We start from the raw sequence: 18,208 nt of genomic DNA, 5'->3' as shown, positions 1-18,208 counted from the left end.
GCACCCGCGCCAACTATTAAGTAGCCTATACAATACTATTCTTAAGCCTCTTATTTTAAGCAATCTCCATATATGTGATGATATTATTACAATTGGCACACTAAAGAATGATTTTTTTTAAAATTATTCGTTATTTTCACAAGTTCTTTTTCAACCAGGAAGTAAGACAATTTGATCTCTGAAGCTCCGCCTTCTGCTCCTTGTGGGTGCCGCCCATATCATGAGGTCACCCTAGAGTCGGCCTCGGCAGCGTATCTACGTCTTGCCCACAAAACTTCGGAACTTTTGCAAAGATGTATGTGGATTTTATTCATTTAACAGGAAAACATTTAGCTGAGCACCGCTAGCCACTGAGAAAGTGGGTGTGTCTGTCAGCCTGGGGGCGGAGCTGGCAGCAGACTCTTCCTGGAAGGGGCGATTCCTCACTTTATGATGTCATAATGTGAGAACCTGCTCGTTTTCATGGATTGGAAGGGATGTGTGACTGGATACAAACTATGGCTTTAAGGTTGTTTTTCATGACGAATAAACACTTAAACGTTTTCAGAAGTTGATTTTGCATGACACCAGCTCTTTACTGTGAGTCTCCATGACCTTTCACGGACCAGAACAATGCAGAAAGTCTTTACCTAGAACCAAACCACCACCTGCGATGTTACTAAAGCATCACATTCTGCCTCTAGATGGAACCCGGGCACCATGAAGCATCAGGACGGGGTTTAACCGTTAAAATGGGCCGCTGTTTTCTTTTTTTTAATGTTTTGTTAATTTGCTGTTCCCCAAAATGAAATAAAACAAGTCAAATTAACTCTAAAACTCAGAAGACAACTGTTCTTGGGTGGACCAATAGAAAAACACAACAGGGAAATATGAAAGGACCAGAACACGAGACAGATAGGAGAAAGGTGAAGCGTATGGCGACCGCCATCTTTTTTTCTTTTTTTCTCTCGTTTTCTTGGACTCTTTGGTTCTGAAGGATCGACTCTGTCATGAGGTCTGCGTTTGTTGGAAGTTTCTTCCAGTGAGAACCCAATACCCTCCACCGCCACCTGGTTCGGTAGGCAGAATCACTCAACATGTTGGTTTTTCTCAAACTTATTACAATAATTAGGTCCGAACTGATACTGATTGGACTCTAAAAATGTCTCTTTTATATATTTTGGTTTTGCCGTTTCAGAACTCTCACAAACTGAAACCCTGACCCGAGCAGAGCCTCTGCGGTTTGACGGCGGCCGTCAGAGGAAACCAGCAGGTTCCCACACCCAGAAGAAGAGGCGCACATCACTCTAACACAAACAGTCCTCGGCTCAGGAAGGAAAGGGCTCTCTTTGGGTTTTTGTCAGATCTGCAGGATCCTCGTAGCGTCTGTCGGGGAGGCCCCGCCCTCCCCGCGTCTTCTGCTTTGACAGCAGCTCTATGGTCACACGTTTTCTCTGGACTCTCACAGACAATCAGATCCTTACTGTCCCAGCGTTTTAGTAAAGCTCCAGCGGTTCACCGTTTTTCCCTCTTCTGAGTGTTCCCATCAGCTGTTTGGAGGTTTTTTTGCTTTTCTTTAGGTCCAGATTTAACGTTTGTGCCATCATATGACCCCCCACCCTTCCATTGACGTGTTCTCCTACCATGACAAAGGTGAATAAAGGTGGAAAGATTTCATGTAATCCATGGACACCAGTGAAGATCACAAATCATTGAAGAAAAAAGGTTCACAGCACTGTCTAGTGGGTCTAGATGACCCAACTCCCAATGGTAAAGTGTCTAGGATAGAACAAGGGTTGAAGAATAGTTTCATAAGCAGATTCTTTAGTTTTCCTCTAGTATTTTGCCAAATGTTGCTTCAGAAAAGCAACATATTTTCTATGATACATGGTATTCAAAATTGAGTTTTAAAGTTTTTTATAAACAACAATTTAAATATTATTGTCGGAACAAAAAAAAACCCTGTGACAAACATCTGCTTGGCTCGTGTCTGATCCAAAACGATAGATTTAAGCTACTTTTAAAAAACCCTTGTACTTGTCTCAATGTTTATTGTTGTTTTGGGACGCTCTTGTGACAAAGGGGTTGGTAATGAGGCGTGAACAGCGCTGGGGGGTCTGCGGCGCTGCAGGAGCTCCCCTCAGCTGTCTCCCGGTTGTGTAACAGCATCTCCTCACTGACCTCATGGAACATCTCTGCAGTAACTCTGCCTGAGGATCCAGAGCAGACGGAAGATCGTGTTCACCTCCCTCATCACTGACCCCTGCCCTACAAGCCCCTCCAGTCTGAAGGAAACGCCCCCACCCCCCCCTCGACCCAGAAGAGAACTTCACTTCAGTTTAAAAGAAAGTATGATCAGAATGTCTGCAGTGATTACAAATCCCCCCAGCTTGGATCCTTCAGAAAAGAGCATCTTACAATTTCTGCTTAAATTCCTTAAAGCTTCAGTTCTACACTGAAGGTCGTGTCACATTTTGCCCATTTTCCACGTAATAAATTCCCGTCTTTCGTGATCCGTGTGTGATTTACATAATTCCTCTCGCGTTCGTCATCAGTCAATGTTCGCAGACGTCTGTTGATGGCTTCGGCTGGTCTTTACGTGAATTCAGTTTTGAGCTGCTTAAAATTTTTGGTCGATTGAAAATTTCCCAGTTTAGGGGTATTTTACCTCGTTTATACGCAAGTATTAAATAAATCCTACGCAATTGTGCGTGATTATTGCAAAAGGCATACGCAAGTTTGTGACTTTCCACCACCGCTCCACATACGTCTAACAGACTTTTCAGGCATGAACCACCGATGTTTAACTTTTATATCGCGTTTACGGCGCTCACACGCAGCTCAACAATCACGCACGGTTCATGTTTCACGTTGATTTACGTGTTTTTTGTGTGATTTATCCATACTTCCGTGGTTTCAACGTAGTTCATTCGGGATACATCTATGACAATTTGACATATAGACCACAACTTTTTTCCCTTTTCCACGTATAATTCATCCGTTCAATATGCACAAAGTGTACGTAGTGGCTGTGTGACACGGCCGTGAAACAGTAAATGCTCCAAAGTGACCGGTATTTTAGATTCGCCACGTAAAAGTATGTTTTCCATTTTTCCCAAGCAACCACTGTTTACATTTGTTCCATAAGTAATACCATGGATGAGCTCAGAATCCACGTTATGACTGATGGAACAAACACCGGTGATGTTCTGGTGATGGAACCAGTGATGCTGTAGTTCCTGTTTCTAACTCCACATTTTGAGTAGGAAAGGGGGAAAATGCTCAGGGATTAAAACTTTTCACACTATTCCCACTTTTCATGACCCAACGACAAAAGCAAACATGCGAATCATCCAGGAAGAACAGCGAAGTCACACTTTACATGCTCTAGTTTGCTTTTTTTCACTTCATACCAGGAACATGTGCGGCATTTCTCTGTTACCTGCACACTTTAAAAAATGTCAACCTAATTCATTTGAAAAATTGAGTGCCTTGGACTCTGTTGGGATAAATTGTTGAACCGTTTGTGGAAAATTAGAGGAGCTTTTTCTTTCAGAGTGCTCAAAAAAATAACAATAGACCCCCCCCCGCCTCTCTGTTTGGTGGATAACGGGTCTTCAGTCAGACCCCCCTGTAATCTGAGAGAAACACAAACCTGATGGACCTCATGTGAGACGCTGGAGGAAGAAACTGCAAACACCCCGGACAGCTGCAGCACTGGTCTGTGCGTCTGTCCGTCTCCGGTCCCTGAGGGTCTGCCGGACTCCCTGGCACCAGACCGCGGCGCTGGAGAAGATCTGGCTCCAAGATAATGACGGGAGAAACCCCACCCAAGAGACCTGTAGTAAGTATGTACAGACAGACAGGCAGACAGACATATTATGTCCTCTGAGACCAAAACCCAAACATCTCCAGGACGAAAATGTCTCTCTGCTCTGACTCTCTGCTGTTTTCTTTGCTTCTCGTGTCTCCAGAAGTTTTGAAATTGTGTTACAAAATAAAAAGGGTCCTTTGTGTTCTCCTTAAAAATACTTCCATTCACACAAATGTGAAAAAGTTCCTACTTTGCAGCTGACATCAAGCTGGTTTTAGTCAGACATTACAAAGGTTGTGAAGAATAAAGATTCAGGCCTTGTGGCTCCATGAAGGCGGTAAGTCCATAGCAACCAATGGCTTTTTTCTGTATCTCAGGTTGAAGAATACATGTGCCAATTCCCATGTCTTTGTTCAAAAGTAAAATTTTCAGATTTCATAGCAACGCACATATCACCTCGTTTTATGTTGCTTAAAACGTTTTTTAACCTTTAGGAAGCAAATTTGATCTTACATTTTTGTTTTTAACCAAACTCTTATTGTGAATGAATATCTGTCTAACTTGGAATCAAAAGTTTCAACCATTTACATTTTTTTACATCAAAGGAGGGATCCAAAACAAAAGTGCCCCCTCCCTCTTGAACCAGGGAGGAGGGGCCACTAATTTTTTTAAACATGTTTTTGATAATCCTCATTTTTTTTTCATGATATTTGTTTTGTAGTTCAAGTTATAATCTGAACAATCAAATGCCTCAATAAAAGTAGGCGTGTAGCCCAATTTCTGATTGGCCAGAGGGGTTGCCATGGAAACTCAGACCGACTCGGACCAATCCTTACTAACAGCCGATCTCTGGCTCCACTGTGGCGGCGTCCGAATCGGTGAAATATAGCAACTTATTTGACTTCATTTGGTTGGAGCTGGAATTAAACCTTTTTTTTTTTTAGATGACGTCACACACTCACTCCCGTTCTCACAATCCGTCAATGGCGCTACCTTCAATCAAAAGGAGGCGGAGCAACAGTTTGGTACTTTTATTTGACTTCCTTGAATGTAAAATTCTCCTCAGATGGTGTCAAAACCCAAGCTCACATTGTGTTGCCATGGCACCGGCACAGGAAAGACTTTTATTTTCTAGATCTGAGGAGGTTACAGAAAACCAGCTAATGTTCAAGGCTACAATTAAAAAACTTTTAACTCATCGTTATCCTGTTGTTTAAATTCTTTAAGGCTGTTGAGTCAGAACGCATCACAGCTACGCTGTCGTTTGCTCACGCGGTCAAACTCCCATCAGTGTGCAGACGTGACGGAACTCAAACGTGTTTGCCGTTTCCTGATCTTTGTGAAAGAACCGTTTGGAGAATCACTGCAGATGCTTGAAACTTGAAGAATTTGTAGAGATGTTTAAGCTTTGGCTTTTTTACAGATTCCTTTTCTTTTTTTCTTAAGTTACTCTCCAGGATTTAATGCATGAAAACTGATCCATAACCGGAACTTTGGAAGACCACAGGAGAAGCAGGAATTGTTCTCCAGCTTTTCTCTATTTAATGCATCCATAGATGTTGAACATTTAATTTAAGGATGAAAACATTTGTGGTTTTTACTCAGATTAGTGGCGTTCCGAACTCTAAAGCCATGTGAAAGCATCCTGTGGTGTGGAAATGACTGCAGCTGCACTCCACCCTGAACTCAGGGCAATTTAACATTTTCCAGGTGCCAGCTTTGGGATCGGTGACGCACAGGGGTCATTGTTGTTCACAGACGGATGATCCCTCAGTTCCCATCCTGAGCAGCCGGAGGATCCAAGAGGAGGACCGGCGGGTCTGGGGTCAAGCCTTCAGCGCCTGACAACAGTTTCCTGAACATATAGAGGAGCTGCAGAGTGAGGTCATGGAGAGCTCCGCAGATGTGCGGGATGACATCTGCGGAGCTCCGCGTTCACACTGGGAGGCCGGATGCGTCAGGACTGACCCAATTAGTTCTGCAGCCGAACCGGAGCAGAGCTGCTCTGGGTTTTTGTGCGTCTTTGTTTATGTTCCTTTGCGTTCTGCAGGGAAGAATCCAGCGTGCTGCCACGAGCAGCTGCTGGACTGTTTGTGTGTCCTGAGTGGACATGAATCCAGCAGCACGTCTGCTGACACGATCCGAACATCTAAATCGCTGAGTCAACAAGTTTCCAAGCGTCTCTGAGGCGCAACTTGATTGCAAAAGGTATTTTCCATAGAGGTCAATTTATGGATGTTTTACTGTGAAAAGTTAAACAGAAACTTTATTTTCAAAAATAAGACAGAAACAAAAGATAAAGGACGAGTCATTTTCAATTAAACTAAAGCACACGATTGTATTTTGAATTTTAGACAGTAACTCTGCAGCCCCCCCCCCAAATTCAGACCTTTAGTTTCTAACTGGGACTAAACTAGTCATAAAAAGTTACAACTACAGGCCGAGTCATTACTTTAATGCTGAGATCAGATTGTCATAAGCTAAATAGTATTCAGAGCAAACACACGTGCTTTTATTTTGAAAGTACCAAAATAAGGGGGAAACATCTGCTGAAAATGTTGGTTCACTTCAGAGTCTTTGAGGTTTTTTATTGTTGCTCCACAAAAGAAAAAAAAATAGAATTTTCATCTGATCACCTTCATTGAAACTGAATGGATCCAGAGACCTTTGAGGGGTTTGTTGGAGGTTCCTGAAGCTGTTCCTGACGCCAGACTGCGACTGAAGCCCGTCTCTGACAGGTCAGTCTGAAGATTATTTACCACAACCTGATGCCTTTCGTTCAGCTTTTTGAAGCAGAAGTGCTGTGCTGGAACGTTTGCTCCGTCTGAACCCTCCTCTAGATCTTTGGTTGATCCTCCAGATCTCTGCTGCCCTCTGCTGTTGGTCACTGGCAGTGATCTGCAAGCATGGCAGCACAACAGGTGAGTATTTTTCCTGACCCCCCCCATCTGATCAGGTTGAGCGTGATGTTTCAGAATAAAAGCTTATCATGCAAGGATCTTCCGGGAATCAGACCCCTCTTTTCTGCCTTTTCGGAGTTGCTCTTGCGTGGCGTTCTCCTGCCCCTCTTTAGCCAGATGGCCTTCAGTGTCAATCCCCCCCCCCTCACGACCAAGATTAAGATTAGACGTGCACGCAGATGAATCTGACGTTTGCTCTGCAGCAGATGAAGATGATATAACAGATTCTGTCTGCGAGTGAAGCTTGGAGCCAATGATCGCTGCGAGGCCAGGTTAGCAGTGACGGGGATTAAAGTATTTTTATCTCAAAGCCTCATTTCCGAGGCGCCCTTCTGAAACGGAGAGGTGGGAGACGGTTCAGGGAGGGCGGGTGAGAGGCAACAGAAATCCCTGCTGTGGCGAGGCGTCTTTAGTGCTCCTGTCTTCCGAGCTGTTGCTTCTTCGGGCCTCCGGGACGCTAAGCATGAGGCGGGCGCCATGGGCTTTCTGGAAAACTACCAGGAGATCGACCCCGTCACTCTGAACCTTTGTATCCTCATCGCCAGCTATGTTATCTTGCTCCTGGTGTTTCTGATATCGTGTATTATGTACGACTGCCGGGGCAAAGATCCCACAAAGGAGTACGCTCCGGACCCAGAGCCGACTCCTTCGCCCATCAGGCTGGTGGTGATGCAGAGCTCCTCGGCGCCGATGGGGCGGTGGGACACGGCCAGCATGATCACCAGCTATCAGGATCCGTCACACTCGGACTTCAGGGAGAAGAAAAGCACCATGGTCTAAGTGGCTGTGAGCGCAGTGACTCCTTTTGGGTTTTTTTTGTACGTAAATGCTCTTTCCTTTTTTACGTTGTTTCGCTGGTTCTGGAACCATGTTTGGATTGGACCTGCACAAGAGCCGAGTCGGAAGGTAAGGCCGAGCCACCTGTCTCTGATGCAAAATCCTTCTTTATCTCAAGGATCTCAGGCCAGAGCCGGCCATCTGTTCTGAAAAGGAAATGACCCAAATCAAGCTGCAGGAACAAAAACACCTCAGTCCGTCCAGAACCGCCTCATAACACTGGACTTGGTTCTCAGATGTAGATAAAACCATGACAGCTCCTGATGAACGGTCTCTGGGCAAAGTTTCATCTCTTATCTGGGAAGAACGATAAAGTAGAAGTACTTCATGTGTCTACTGTAGTTTATTGTAATAGATACTCTGACAGCAAACGAATAAATACTCTGATAGTAAATCTTTTGTCGGTTCCCCTCAGGCTGGAGGTGAAATAATCAAAATGCTACAACAAACACAAAAAACGTAAACTTTTATTTAAAATGACGTCCATTTATCTTATCGCATCAAAAGAAAAGAAAGTTCTGCCTCAACAACAGGGACCAATGATCTACGATGTGTTCGGTCAACATGGCGCCTGAATGGCGAACACCTCAGCGACCCCCCGATACCAGCTGATTTAATAAAGACAGAGTTTTGAGGCTCCAACCATCGACTATATCCTGGACCTGGACCGAGCAAGTGTGACGTCAACCAAAGAAAATGGTTTACTCCGGCTCAAACCAAATGAGGTCAATTCAGACGCCACTTTTTGCAAACGACGCCTTGTTGCTTTAACATGGAGGTCGACGGTAAAATTGTCTTCAAACCAGCCTCTGGTGGTCATTTGCAGAACAGCAGTATTTGTCATTTCCTGGTTTGGGGGGTTTGGTTTAATCAGAAAAGTAACCTGGGTGCATTTTAAAGACAACACTTGACATTTTAACCAGCAAACTTCTACAAACTGATTTTTTATGAATGAAATCCTCAGATTTGCTCTTTATTCTGCTTTTTTTTAATTATTGTTATAAAGTTTGGGATTATTAGCAGCGTGGACACAGAGGGGCATCAAACTGAAAACTGTACATGTGGTCCGATGGGAGATGATAGATGGAAAACTGGAAAAACGCGATGGCCCATTCGCCTTTTGGATGTGATTTTATTGTCGTTTTTGTCCAGATTTATTTGGGGTCCAAAGTTCACAAACCACAGATAAAGCTAAAATAGAAGTTTTTTTTTTTTTATAACTACTATCGGTAAAAACTTTTTTCCTTTCAAGATTTTTATATTGAAAACGGATTTTCTTGACAGAATAATTTTTATTCTACAGATTGATATTTTATTTGTAATTAATTATGTTTCAAATTCCAACTTCCAAACAGAAGTAGATGTGGAATAGATGAGGTGGGTCTGCTGATGTCATGACCCGACAGAGAAACGTGGAATCCGTCAAAAAACAGGTTTTAGTCCAAGTCTGCAAACAGAAACGGAGAATTCTGCTCCATTCTGATCCTTTACTTAGTGTGACATCAAGGTCAGAATCAAAGCTATCTTTACTAAATTGATCCTCCGGTAGCAGCATCATCCATCCATTCATCCATCCATTCATCCATCCGTCCATCCATCCATCCATTGGTCCGTCCGTCCGTCCGTCCGTCCGTCCGTCCGTCCGTCCGTCCGTCCGTCCATCCATCTCTGCATCCGTCCATATGTGAATCCGTCCATCCATCCATTGGTCCATTCATCCGTCCATCTCTGCATCCGTCCATCCGTCCATCCATCCATCCATCCATCCATCCATCCATCCATTGGTCCGTCCGTCCGTCCATCCATCCATCCATCTTTCCGTCCATCTGTGAATCCGTCCATCCATCCATCCATTGGTCCGTCCGTCCATCCATCCCTCCATCCATCCGTCCATTCATCCATCCATCTCCGCATCCGTCCATCCATCCATCCATCCATCTTTCCGTCCATCTGTGAATCCGTCCATCCATCCATCCATTGGTCCGTCCGTCCGTCCGTCCATCCCTCCATCCATCCGTCCATCCATCCATCCATTTATCCATCCGTCCATCCGTCCGTCTGTCCATCCATCCATCCATCCATCCATCCGTCCATCTTTCCGTCCATCTGTGCATCCATCCATCCGTCCATTCATCCATCCATTGGTCCGTCCGTCTGTCCATCCATTCATCCATCCATCCATCCATACATCCATCCATCCATCCATCCGTCCATCCATCCATCCATCCATCCATCCATCTCTCCGTCCATCTGTGAATCCGTCCATCCATCCATCCGTCCATCCATACATCCATCCGTCCATCCATCCATCTTTCCGTCCATCTGTGAATCCGTCCATCCATCCATCCATTGGTCCGTCCGTCCGTCCATCCCTCCATCCATCCGTCCATTCATCCATCCATCTCCGCATCCGTCCATCCATCCATCCATTGGTCCGTCCGTCCGTCCGTCCATCCATCCATCCATCCATCCATCCATCCATCCATCCATCCGTCCATCCATCCATCCATCCATCCATCTCTCCGTCCATCTGTGAATCCGTCCATCCATCCATCCATTGGTCCGTCCGTCTGTCCATCCATTCATCCATCCATCCATCCGTCCATCCATACATCCATCCGTCCATCCATCCATCTTTCCGTCCATCTGTGAATCCGTCCATCCATCCATCCATCCGTCCATCCATCCATCCGTCCATCTGTGCATCCATCCATCCATCCGTCCATCCATCCATCCATCCATCCATCCATCCATCCATCCATCCATCCATCCATCCGTCCATCCATCCGTCCATCCATCCAGCTCGTTGGACTCATTTAGTTTAGTCTAAATGTTTTCAGTTTGAAATATTTTGCCAAAACAAAGTGAGGAATTACAGATTACAGGCATTTTAAAGCATATTAAATAAAAAACAGAAATAGAAACCTCTTTATGTAAGATCACTGCGTTAAAAAAATCTAACTAAATGGAACTTTTGACTCATTTATACCCGACTCCGTGAAATCCGACGCCTTCTCCTCCTGCATTCCAAGGAACCATAAACCAATTAAAAAGCTGTTTAAGTCGCCGTCACGTGTGCAGAAAGCCTCCAGCCTGCATGTTTGCAGCAGTGAGCAGGTGGACCAGATTCTATTTAAAGTCAGACAGATGCGTGCGTTTGCGCTGCGTTGGCGTCCGTCCACGGAGGGTCGGCTTGTTTTCACGCCATTCCCTGAAAGGTTTGGTGATGAGGAGCAAAAGCTGGGATGTCCTCTGAAAGGAGGCCAGCAGGCGTACTACTGGACAGAATTAGCATGGCTGACCTGTCTGACAGGAGGATTACTCTGCTACTTTTTATAGTGTTTGTTTGGAATAAAAAATAAAAAATAATATATACATATATAAATGTAAGTCTAGGCCTTGATCCCAAATCCCAGCTGCTGGGGGTTGACCCGTAGGGGTGCATGTGACTCGGCTCGAGTCGTTTCCACTCATGAATGACAAAAACTTTTGCGTCGTTTGCTTCCACAAAACCAGCAAAGACGCAAAAACTTCACAAATTCTGTTTCTCTTTTAGTAGATCTAACAGTGAAGTTCTTGAGGTGAAACAAAAACATGAAGGCAGGAAAAAATGTTCACAGGTTCGAGTCTCTGGTCGCCTTCGATGGAAGGGGCGGGGCTTGGAAAAGGTCCCAAGCGTTTTGCGTTGATGAGCAAAAACTACGCGAGGATTTTAGGTTTAGCTTTGCTGGCCAGAAAATGTCCTGCCTCTTAACTAAACCATGAACGACTTTGGAAAATATTGAAACAACAATCCTCCTTCTTCTGCTTTTTGTTGGGAGCAAACAGAAACTGGGATTTCTTCTGAAAGCAAACAGGTTTTTCTTGGACACGCCTCATTTGTTCATTGGCTTGGAAAGCTCCTCCCACTGCGTCACATCATGGAACAGATGGCAAAGATTCTGGTCTTTAGACTCGCAGACGTCATCAAGTGAAACCTAAAATGCGAATCGAGGTCGTGGCGGCGCGATGGACGCCGCCAAATGTTTGTCAAATCAGATCAATGAGCTCTTTGGAGGAAAAAGGAGCAGAGATTAGGGAGGTGAGCTAATTATGATTGTTGACCCCTCTTTACCCTTTGGGGTTTTAAGCAACCCATAGCCTCTGTTGGAATTTTAAAGTCCCAATTTAAAGTCCTGATCATCAAAGCGTTCCCAGTGGTCTTTTATTGATGGTGATGATGGTGAAAAAATCTAATAAATGAAACTCATTGTTTTCTGGGACATAGTTTCTGCAGAGCGGCAGGAGTTCATCAAAAATTCACCTCTGAGTTGAGGGTGGGACTGTTGACGTGGAACAACACCGCCCCCCTTCCCTTCCCCATTGTTGAGAGCTCACAACAGGGAGCCAGCATATTTTTTTTATTTACTTACTTCATTTGACTAAAGAAATCTTCAGAAATCCCGTTTTGAGCTCAATTTTCTTAGCAGCACCTTTCAGGTAAAGATGCTGCAAGGAGGACAACATGAGAACAATTTCACCAAAATGTTTAGTGTCTGACATCAAAATATCCCAAAATCGCTCATCGTTCCATCAGGTGAGAAGATCTGGGGCCTCATTTATAAACGTTGCGCACAAAAGAAGGCGTACGCCACTCTCTACGCAGTAGTTGATATTTATAAAAAGCAAACTTGACGGGAAAATGTGCAGTCCTTCACGCTCTGACCCAGGCGTACGCACAAAAACGGGTGAAATGAGAAACGGCGACGCCGTCGGCAGATGGAAGAAACACGTGAAAGTGAAAATGACAATACTGCCTCTAAGAAATAACATGAAGACTTCACAAAGCAAGTCTGACAATCAACAGCTACACAAACACCCGTTTGATCGATCAGCAGTGAAACAAACAAAAAAAAAAAAAAAATCAAACGAAAATTACAACAGAAATTCACATGAACACATATTTGCAAAAAGAAAAGTGAAATATGTTCTGCAATATTGGCATGTTGTGCAATTCATCCTCATAAATAATATAGTTAACAGAACGAAATAATGTACAAAACTGATATTCCCGTCAGTGTGTCCGTCTGGTGGAGCAGATAGAGGTGCAATCAGACAGACAGATGGATAGATAGAGAGAGATGCATTAATTGTCCACTAGGGAAAGTTGTTTCCATAGTAAAACATTTCTTCATAAGCTACAGAATTATGGTATTCATGCATATGCCTTTAGTTTGTTTTATTTTTGAGAAAACAATGTATGGCGTATGTCTCAACCATTCAGAAAGCAACAAGAATTTACATTTGCTGATCAATTTCCCATTTCCACATCGATTATTACCGACATCTGTAGCTTGTCAGATGTAATTAAATGGAGGGAAATAAAATGCCCCATCACAATGCGTAATGACGCACAATGGCTGATCTTGCGCTCTTAGAAGATGTGGCAAATGGAAGAATTGGGAGTGAACGCATCTTTAGACAGCAAGAAGACTTGCTGGCAAACGAGGACGAGTGGCTAATGAGCCGGTTCCGACTTCCTCCAGCCGTCCTCTTGGACCTCTGCGGGCTTTTTATTTTGGCCACGGTCCGAGGTTGTGAGGCTACAGCATTTACGGCGTCTGCCACCGTTTGTCACTCACGTGTCTTTTTGGCATTACAACAAACAACATTTTCTCCTGTTTTCCACCTCGCCAACATCAACTTCTACTTCACATTGAGTGAAGTTACGTTTTTTTGATTTCCTCTCGATGTTTGCCATGATTTTGCAATCAATTAATATTCATTTTTGGGCGTTTCACGGACTATTTATGGGCAACTATGGGCGTGTCATGAGGCCGCAAAAGCTGCGCAGCATTTAGATTTGATTGTGATTTATTAAGGGAAAGATGCGTAGGATGTGCGTGCGCACGGTTTTATAAATCCGAATATTTCTGTGCGTACGCACGTCCTATGTTTCATCCGTACGCCACTTCTGACGCAAATCCTACGCAAAGTTTTATAAATGAGGCCCCTGGACTTTACATTTTTTGTCGGATGCTGGTTCTCCACATCTAGGAGGAACCTCGCTTTGCTCAAAGGCTTTCATTTAATTTCAGAGGCCTGTGGCTGACAGCTCAGTGACCTTAACTCTTTTCTGGCTTCCGTGACCGACATGTCCATCCAGAACCGGTGTCACTGGGAGGTCTGGAGATCAAAATACCACTTTTGGGGGGGGGGTTTCTGAGAAAATAACATAATTATACTCTTATGAGCTGAAAAATAATGTAAGCAGAAATAAGGTAAACGATGGATTGAAGAATAAAAAAATAAAAAATAAAATTACATCAAAGTTGGTGAAATGAACAAATCACCAAGCGCATTAAAAAATAAAAATATTTTGACATTTAAAAGTGTAAAGTAATATTGAAGTTTTGGATCATTTGGCCTCATTTAATTATTTTATCTCTATTGTCTGTTTTTATTTTCTTTAGTTTATTTATTTATTTTTTAAGTAAGTACTTCCGCTTTTATCTTTTATTGGGTGTTTTTGTGTTTGGGTGTTATTTTTAAGCCGAATTTCCGCCAAAATAATTTCTTGTTGGTGCTTAGGGGAAACCCCGCCCACCTGAAATATGATTGGTGTTTGATCTGCGCCGGCGCTCCTTATTGGTCGATACTTGTGTCATTCGTGTTGCTGAGGGGCGGAGCTCTGATCTGACAATCATGTATTGTCGTTGAACCGTTCATCGAGGAGCAGCCGCTCTCTCACCGGCAGGACCGCTGCGTTCTCGGGGCTTTTCCCATCAGGCACCGCGGCTCATGGACTTTAGCAGCGCAAAGGCGACGTGTTGATCCGGTGTCGGTCCACAATGGTTCTGAGGAAAAGACTCAAACGGTGCCTTCGTCGCGGGATCGCCGGTGCCTCGGAGCAGAAGTGAAACGTTAGCTAAGCTCAGCCTTCCTCCCGTTTCCGCCGCCTCGCGGTTCGTTCCCTTTACCGCCACTGTCTGAAGCGGCTTTGAACAATGCCGCCGCGCCGCCGGTGGTGGTTCTCTCTGCCCGCCTCTGACACGGAACCGGAGAGCAGCGTCCAGAGGTAGGTGGAGGAAGAGGAGGAAGAGGAGGAGATCCCAGTGTCATTTACAATAAAATAATTCAGTTTTGGGTCAAAAGATCAAAGATCTGCAAACCAACAGGGTTCTGGTGTTAGAACCACTGAATAAACACGGACGATAAAACGTCTTAGATCATCATGGAAAGGTAAAAAAAAACAAAAATACTGACCTCATTTTTCATGATTGGCGAGACCCATGCTTCATGCTTTTATTCTGAAAATCTAAAGTCACCAGGAAACGTACCGTACCCGAGCACATTTCAGCCAGGAGTTTGGTTCCTGTTGGTCGCTCTGTTCTGACGGGTCCGGGGTGATTGCTCATTGGTCTGCAGCAGCATCGACTACATTTTCACAACATGACTCAGCAAAAGTGAAACCAAACTGCAAACAGCGCCCTCCACAGGCTGAAAGGAGTGTCTGAATTCCCACCCTAACTACTAAAAAACTATATAGTGCCCTTAATTTTAAAAGCAACTCAGACGCCACGCTCACTACTTTTTTTCATCAATTCACAAAGTTAAAATCGAATTAATATGAGCGTTTTTAGACGATTATTTATGGTCCACTGTCTTCTGAAGATAAAAACGTTAATGGTTTATTTAAAAAAAAAACAATTTAAATACATTTTTATGGTAAAACTTGTTCTGACGCAATGCATTGTGGTCTATATTCGCCGATCTAGTGACCATCGATGCCCACTGGTATTCCGCAGACTTCTGGGAAATTTCTAGGGCTCTGGATTTTGGAATTTAGGCCCAATATTCAAAATGTTTAAAAAAAAGAAATTCTGTATCCCGCCTCCACTCCTGATTGGCCAGAGCGGTCACCATGGAAACGTTACCTTAGACCCACTCGGACCAATCGCTGCTTACGGATTCAGACGTGGTGGCCTCCGTCCGTACAAAACCAGAGGCGATCAATCGGGTGATGAATCGCCCACACGGTGGTGGAGGAGCGGAAGCAGCAGAGAGGTCACCTGAGGTCACCTGGCGGCAAAAACCAGTCTCATAGTGGGGGGGGGGGCAGATTGACTGGAGGTTTGCTCTGCCCACCTCAACAACGTTCCAGTATTAACAGCGATGGGGCAGAAAAAACCCCACAAACCTAAATCTTTGCATATTTGAGCTGTAATAACATGAAAACCAAAGGTTCAGGTGTTTGAAGCTTTGGGAGTGCTCCCCCTGGTGGTCTTTGGCAGAACTGCAGGGTTAAATGTGGAGACGGAAGGCGGCGGTCGGGTGTAGGCGTTCCCGACTGAAGCGGATTCTCCTCAGACATGTGAAGACACGCTAACGTCAGACCAGCCGTGGAATGTTCTGTCCTCATGGTGCCATATCAAGTTCAGAGGCTTTTTACCCTCTGGTTCTGGTTCTTCTGGATGTTTCTGTCCGTTCAGGCTCCTCCCCCTGAACCCTGGAGGATTTATCTCTGTTTACAGTTGACCTGGAAAAAAAAGGGGGGGGGGGGGGGGGGATAAACATTTCATTTAGTTCAGAAACATTTTCTCCTCGATTTGCTCCTGGGTGTTTTTGTTTTTTTGCTGAGTCATCGTTCAGCTGCTAACGTTTTTTTTTTTTACGTTGTGTGTTTCAGGTTCATGAACAGGCGGGCCCCCGCCAACTGCCGCTACCAGCCCACGTGCTACGAACACGCCGCCAACTTCTACACTCATGCTGTGAGAGGCCCCTCCCTTTTAGCCACTTTGACCACCTTTTGTTTTGACCGTGGTAAAGGCGTGACTCCGCCCATCTCTTGGTGTCATGGCAACAGCACGCTACAGATTTCTAGGGTTCTGCTGAAACCCAGGAGCGTCTGAAGATGTCAGAAGCGTGCTCTGACATGCGCCTCCTTCTGTCCCGCAGCTCGTCATCGTGCCGGCGTTCATCGGCATGACGCTGCTGCACCGCCTGTCCGACACCAGCTGGGAGAGGATCACGGCCTGGGTGTACGGCCTGGGCCTGTGCGCCCTCTTCCTCGTCTCCACCGTGTTCCACATCGTCACCTGGAAGAAGAGCCACATGAGGTCAGGAGCCGCTCCAGCACCCCACCCCACCCCCCGCGGAGGTGGCGTGCTGGAGCTGACGCGTCCGTTTGTGCCGCAGGTCCGTTGAGCAGTGCTTCCACATGTGCGACCGGGTGGTCATCTACTTCTTCATCGCCGCCTCTTACAGCCCGTGGTAAGTGCCCGAGGAGGCGGGGCCTAAATGTTTCCTGGCGGGGGGGTGACCTTCTGTTCTCGTTCAGGTTGAACCTGCGGGAGCTGGGCCCGCTGGCGGCCCACATGCGCTGGTTCGTGTGGCTCATGGCGGCCGCCGGAACCATCTACGTCTTCAACTATCATGAGAAGTGAGTCGGCATCAGAGTGTGGGTTTACCTTGAGGACCGTCGGTGAGCGTGTCTGTCTGCAGGTACAAACTGGTGGAGCTGGCGTTTTATCTGACCATGGGATTCTTCCCCGCTTCAGTCATCGCCTCCATGGTAAGAGACTTTCTGCTTCCCTCTGCTGCCCTCTGGTGGCGACATTTGGTAGTGCAGCAACATGTCGCCACGCTCGATTTCTGCCTGAAATTTCCCTCTTATCCTTAGATAAGTAACATTTTTGTGTTCACGAGGAGATCTGACAGGTTTTCTGTGGTTTTCCTGTCAGAGCAACACGGACGGCGTGCAGGAGCTGGCGTGTGGCGGCCTCATCTACTGCCTCGGCGTCTTCTTCTTCAAGAGCGACGGCGTCATCCCCTTTGCCCACGCCATCTGGCACGTCTTTGTGGCGTTGGCTGCTGCCGTGCACTACTACGCCATCTGGAAATACCTTTACATGGCCCCCAGCGCGGAGTCCCTCCTCAACTTGTGACCCCCACCCCCCACCGATCTTGCTAATTCGACCACCACCAGAGCTGCATTTCTGATGTTTACCAAGACCTGACTGATGTTTACCGCTTTGTATCTGGGGGGGTTGTACAAGGCCTTGAGGGTGGGGGCACATCTTCTAAAAATGGCACATGACCTGACAGTCTTTTCTATCGAAGCGAGCCACATTCCAGGATCGGAATCAAACCTGAGCCGATCACGTTTTGATGTTTCTAAGATGCCAAAGGTGTCTAAAAAACTGCCAAAGCGAAGCAGCTTCAGACAAAAATCAGAATTTTATCCCTGAAATGACCAAAAATAATCCAAGAAATCGAGAAGAGATTTCTCCTCTAAACCTCTTTTCCAGTAAATCAGCTCCTGCGTTTGGCTCCCTCTGGTGGACAACCTGAGTATTACAGACTACGTTGAATGTGAGCCGTGTTGTGTAGCGTCTGTCCATGAATCCCTGCGTATTTGTACGATTCCTCTGTTTTGTATGTTTGTAAATCTGCATGATCTGTGCAGGGACGTTCCCGCTCACCGTCTGCTGCTCTGGCTCTTCATGGTGCTGCACAAACACGAATGTTCAACCACTGTTCTGAAAACCACGTTTGTAATATGAAAATAAAGTGACCTGGATCCAGATCAGAACCTGCTTCTGGTTTTCAACTCTAAACATCCCTGGAGCTTAAACCT

General features: G+C 45.4%; 2 protein-coding genes across 3 annotated transcripts in view; one reads left to right on the top strand and one right to left on the bottom strand.

Annotated features, from left to right (window-relative positions):
* Positions 1–14,314, bottom strand: part of pctp (phosphatidylcholine transfer protein) — a 31,861-nt gene extending 17,547 nt beyond the window's left edge. The window contains exons 1-2 of the mRNA XM_004071108.5: positions 14,177–14,314; positions 3,635–3,818 (exon numbers count right to left, since the gene is read on the bottom strand). The gene's annotated coding sequence lies outside the window, so the exon portion shown is untranslated. The remainder of the gene's footprint in view (positions 1–3,634; positions 3,819–14,176) is intronic.
* mmd (monocyte to macrophage differentiation-associated) lies at positions 7,106–18,163 on the top strand. 2 transcript variants are annotated; one of them, XM_011477734.4, is made up of 7 exons: positions 7,106–7,659; positions 16,259–16,340; positions 16,528–16,688; positions 16,768–16,842; positions 16,910–17,011; positions 17,074–17,143; positions 17,313–18,163. In XM_011477734.4, exons 1-7 carry the CDS (start codon positions 7,580–7,582, stop codon positions 17,514–17,516), a joined length of 774 nt encoding a protein of 257 aa, XP_011476036.1. In that variant the 5' UTR covers positions 7,106–7,579; the 3' UTR covers positions 17,517–18,163. The 2 variants fall into 2 exon arrangements, with proteins under 2 accessions (XP_011476036.1, XP_004071158.1); XM_004071110.5 differs by lacking the exon at positions 7,106–7,659 and adding an exon at positions 14,510–14,647.
* Positions 18,164–18,208: the final 45 nt, after the last annotated feature.

The sequence above is a fragment of the Oryzias latipes genome, chromosome 8, assembly GCF_053564925.1.
Source record: "Oryzias latipes strain Hd-rR chromosome 8, Olatipes_Hd-rR_3.1".
Taxonomy (NCBI): Eukaryota; Metazoa; Chordata; class Actinopteri; order Beloniformes; family Adrianichthyidae; genus Oryzias; species Oryzias latipes.
This window is presented reverse-complemented; position numbering and strand designations above follow the sequence as displayed.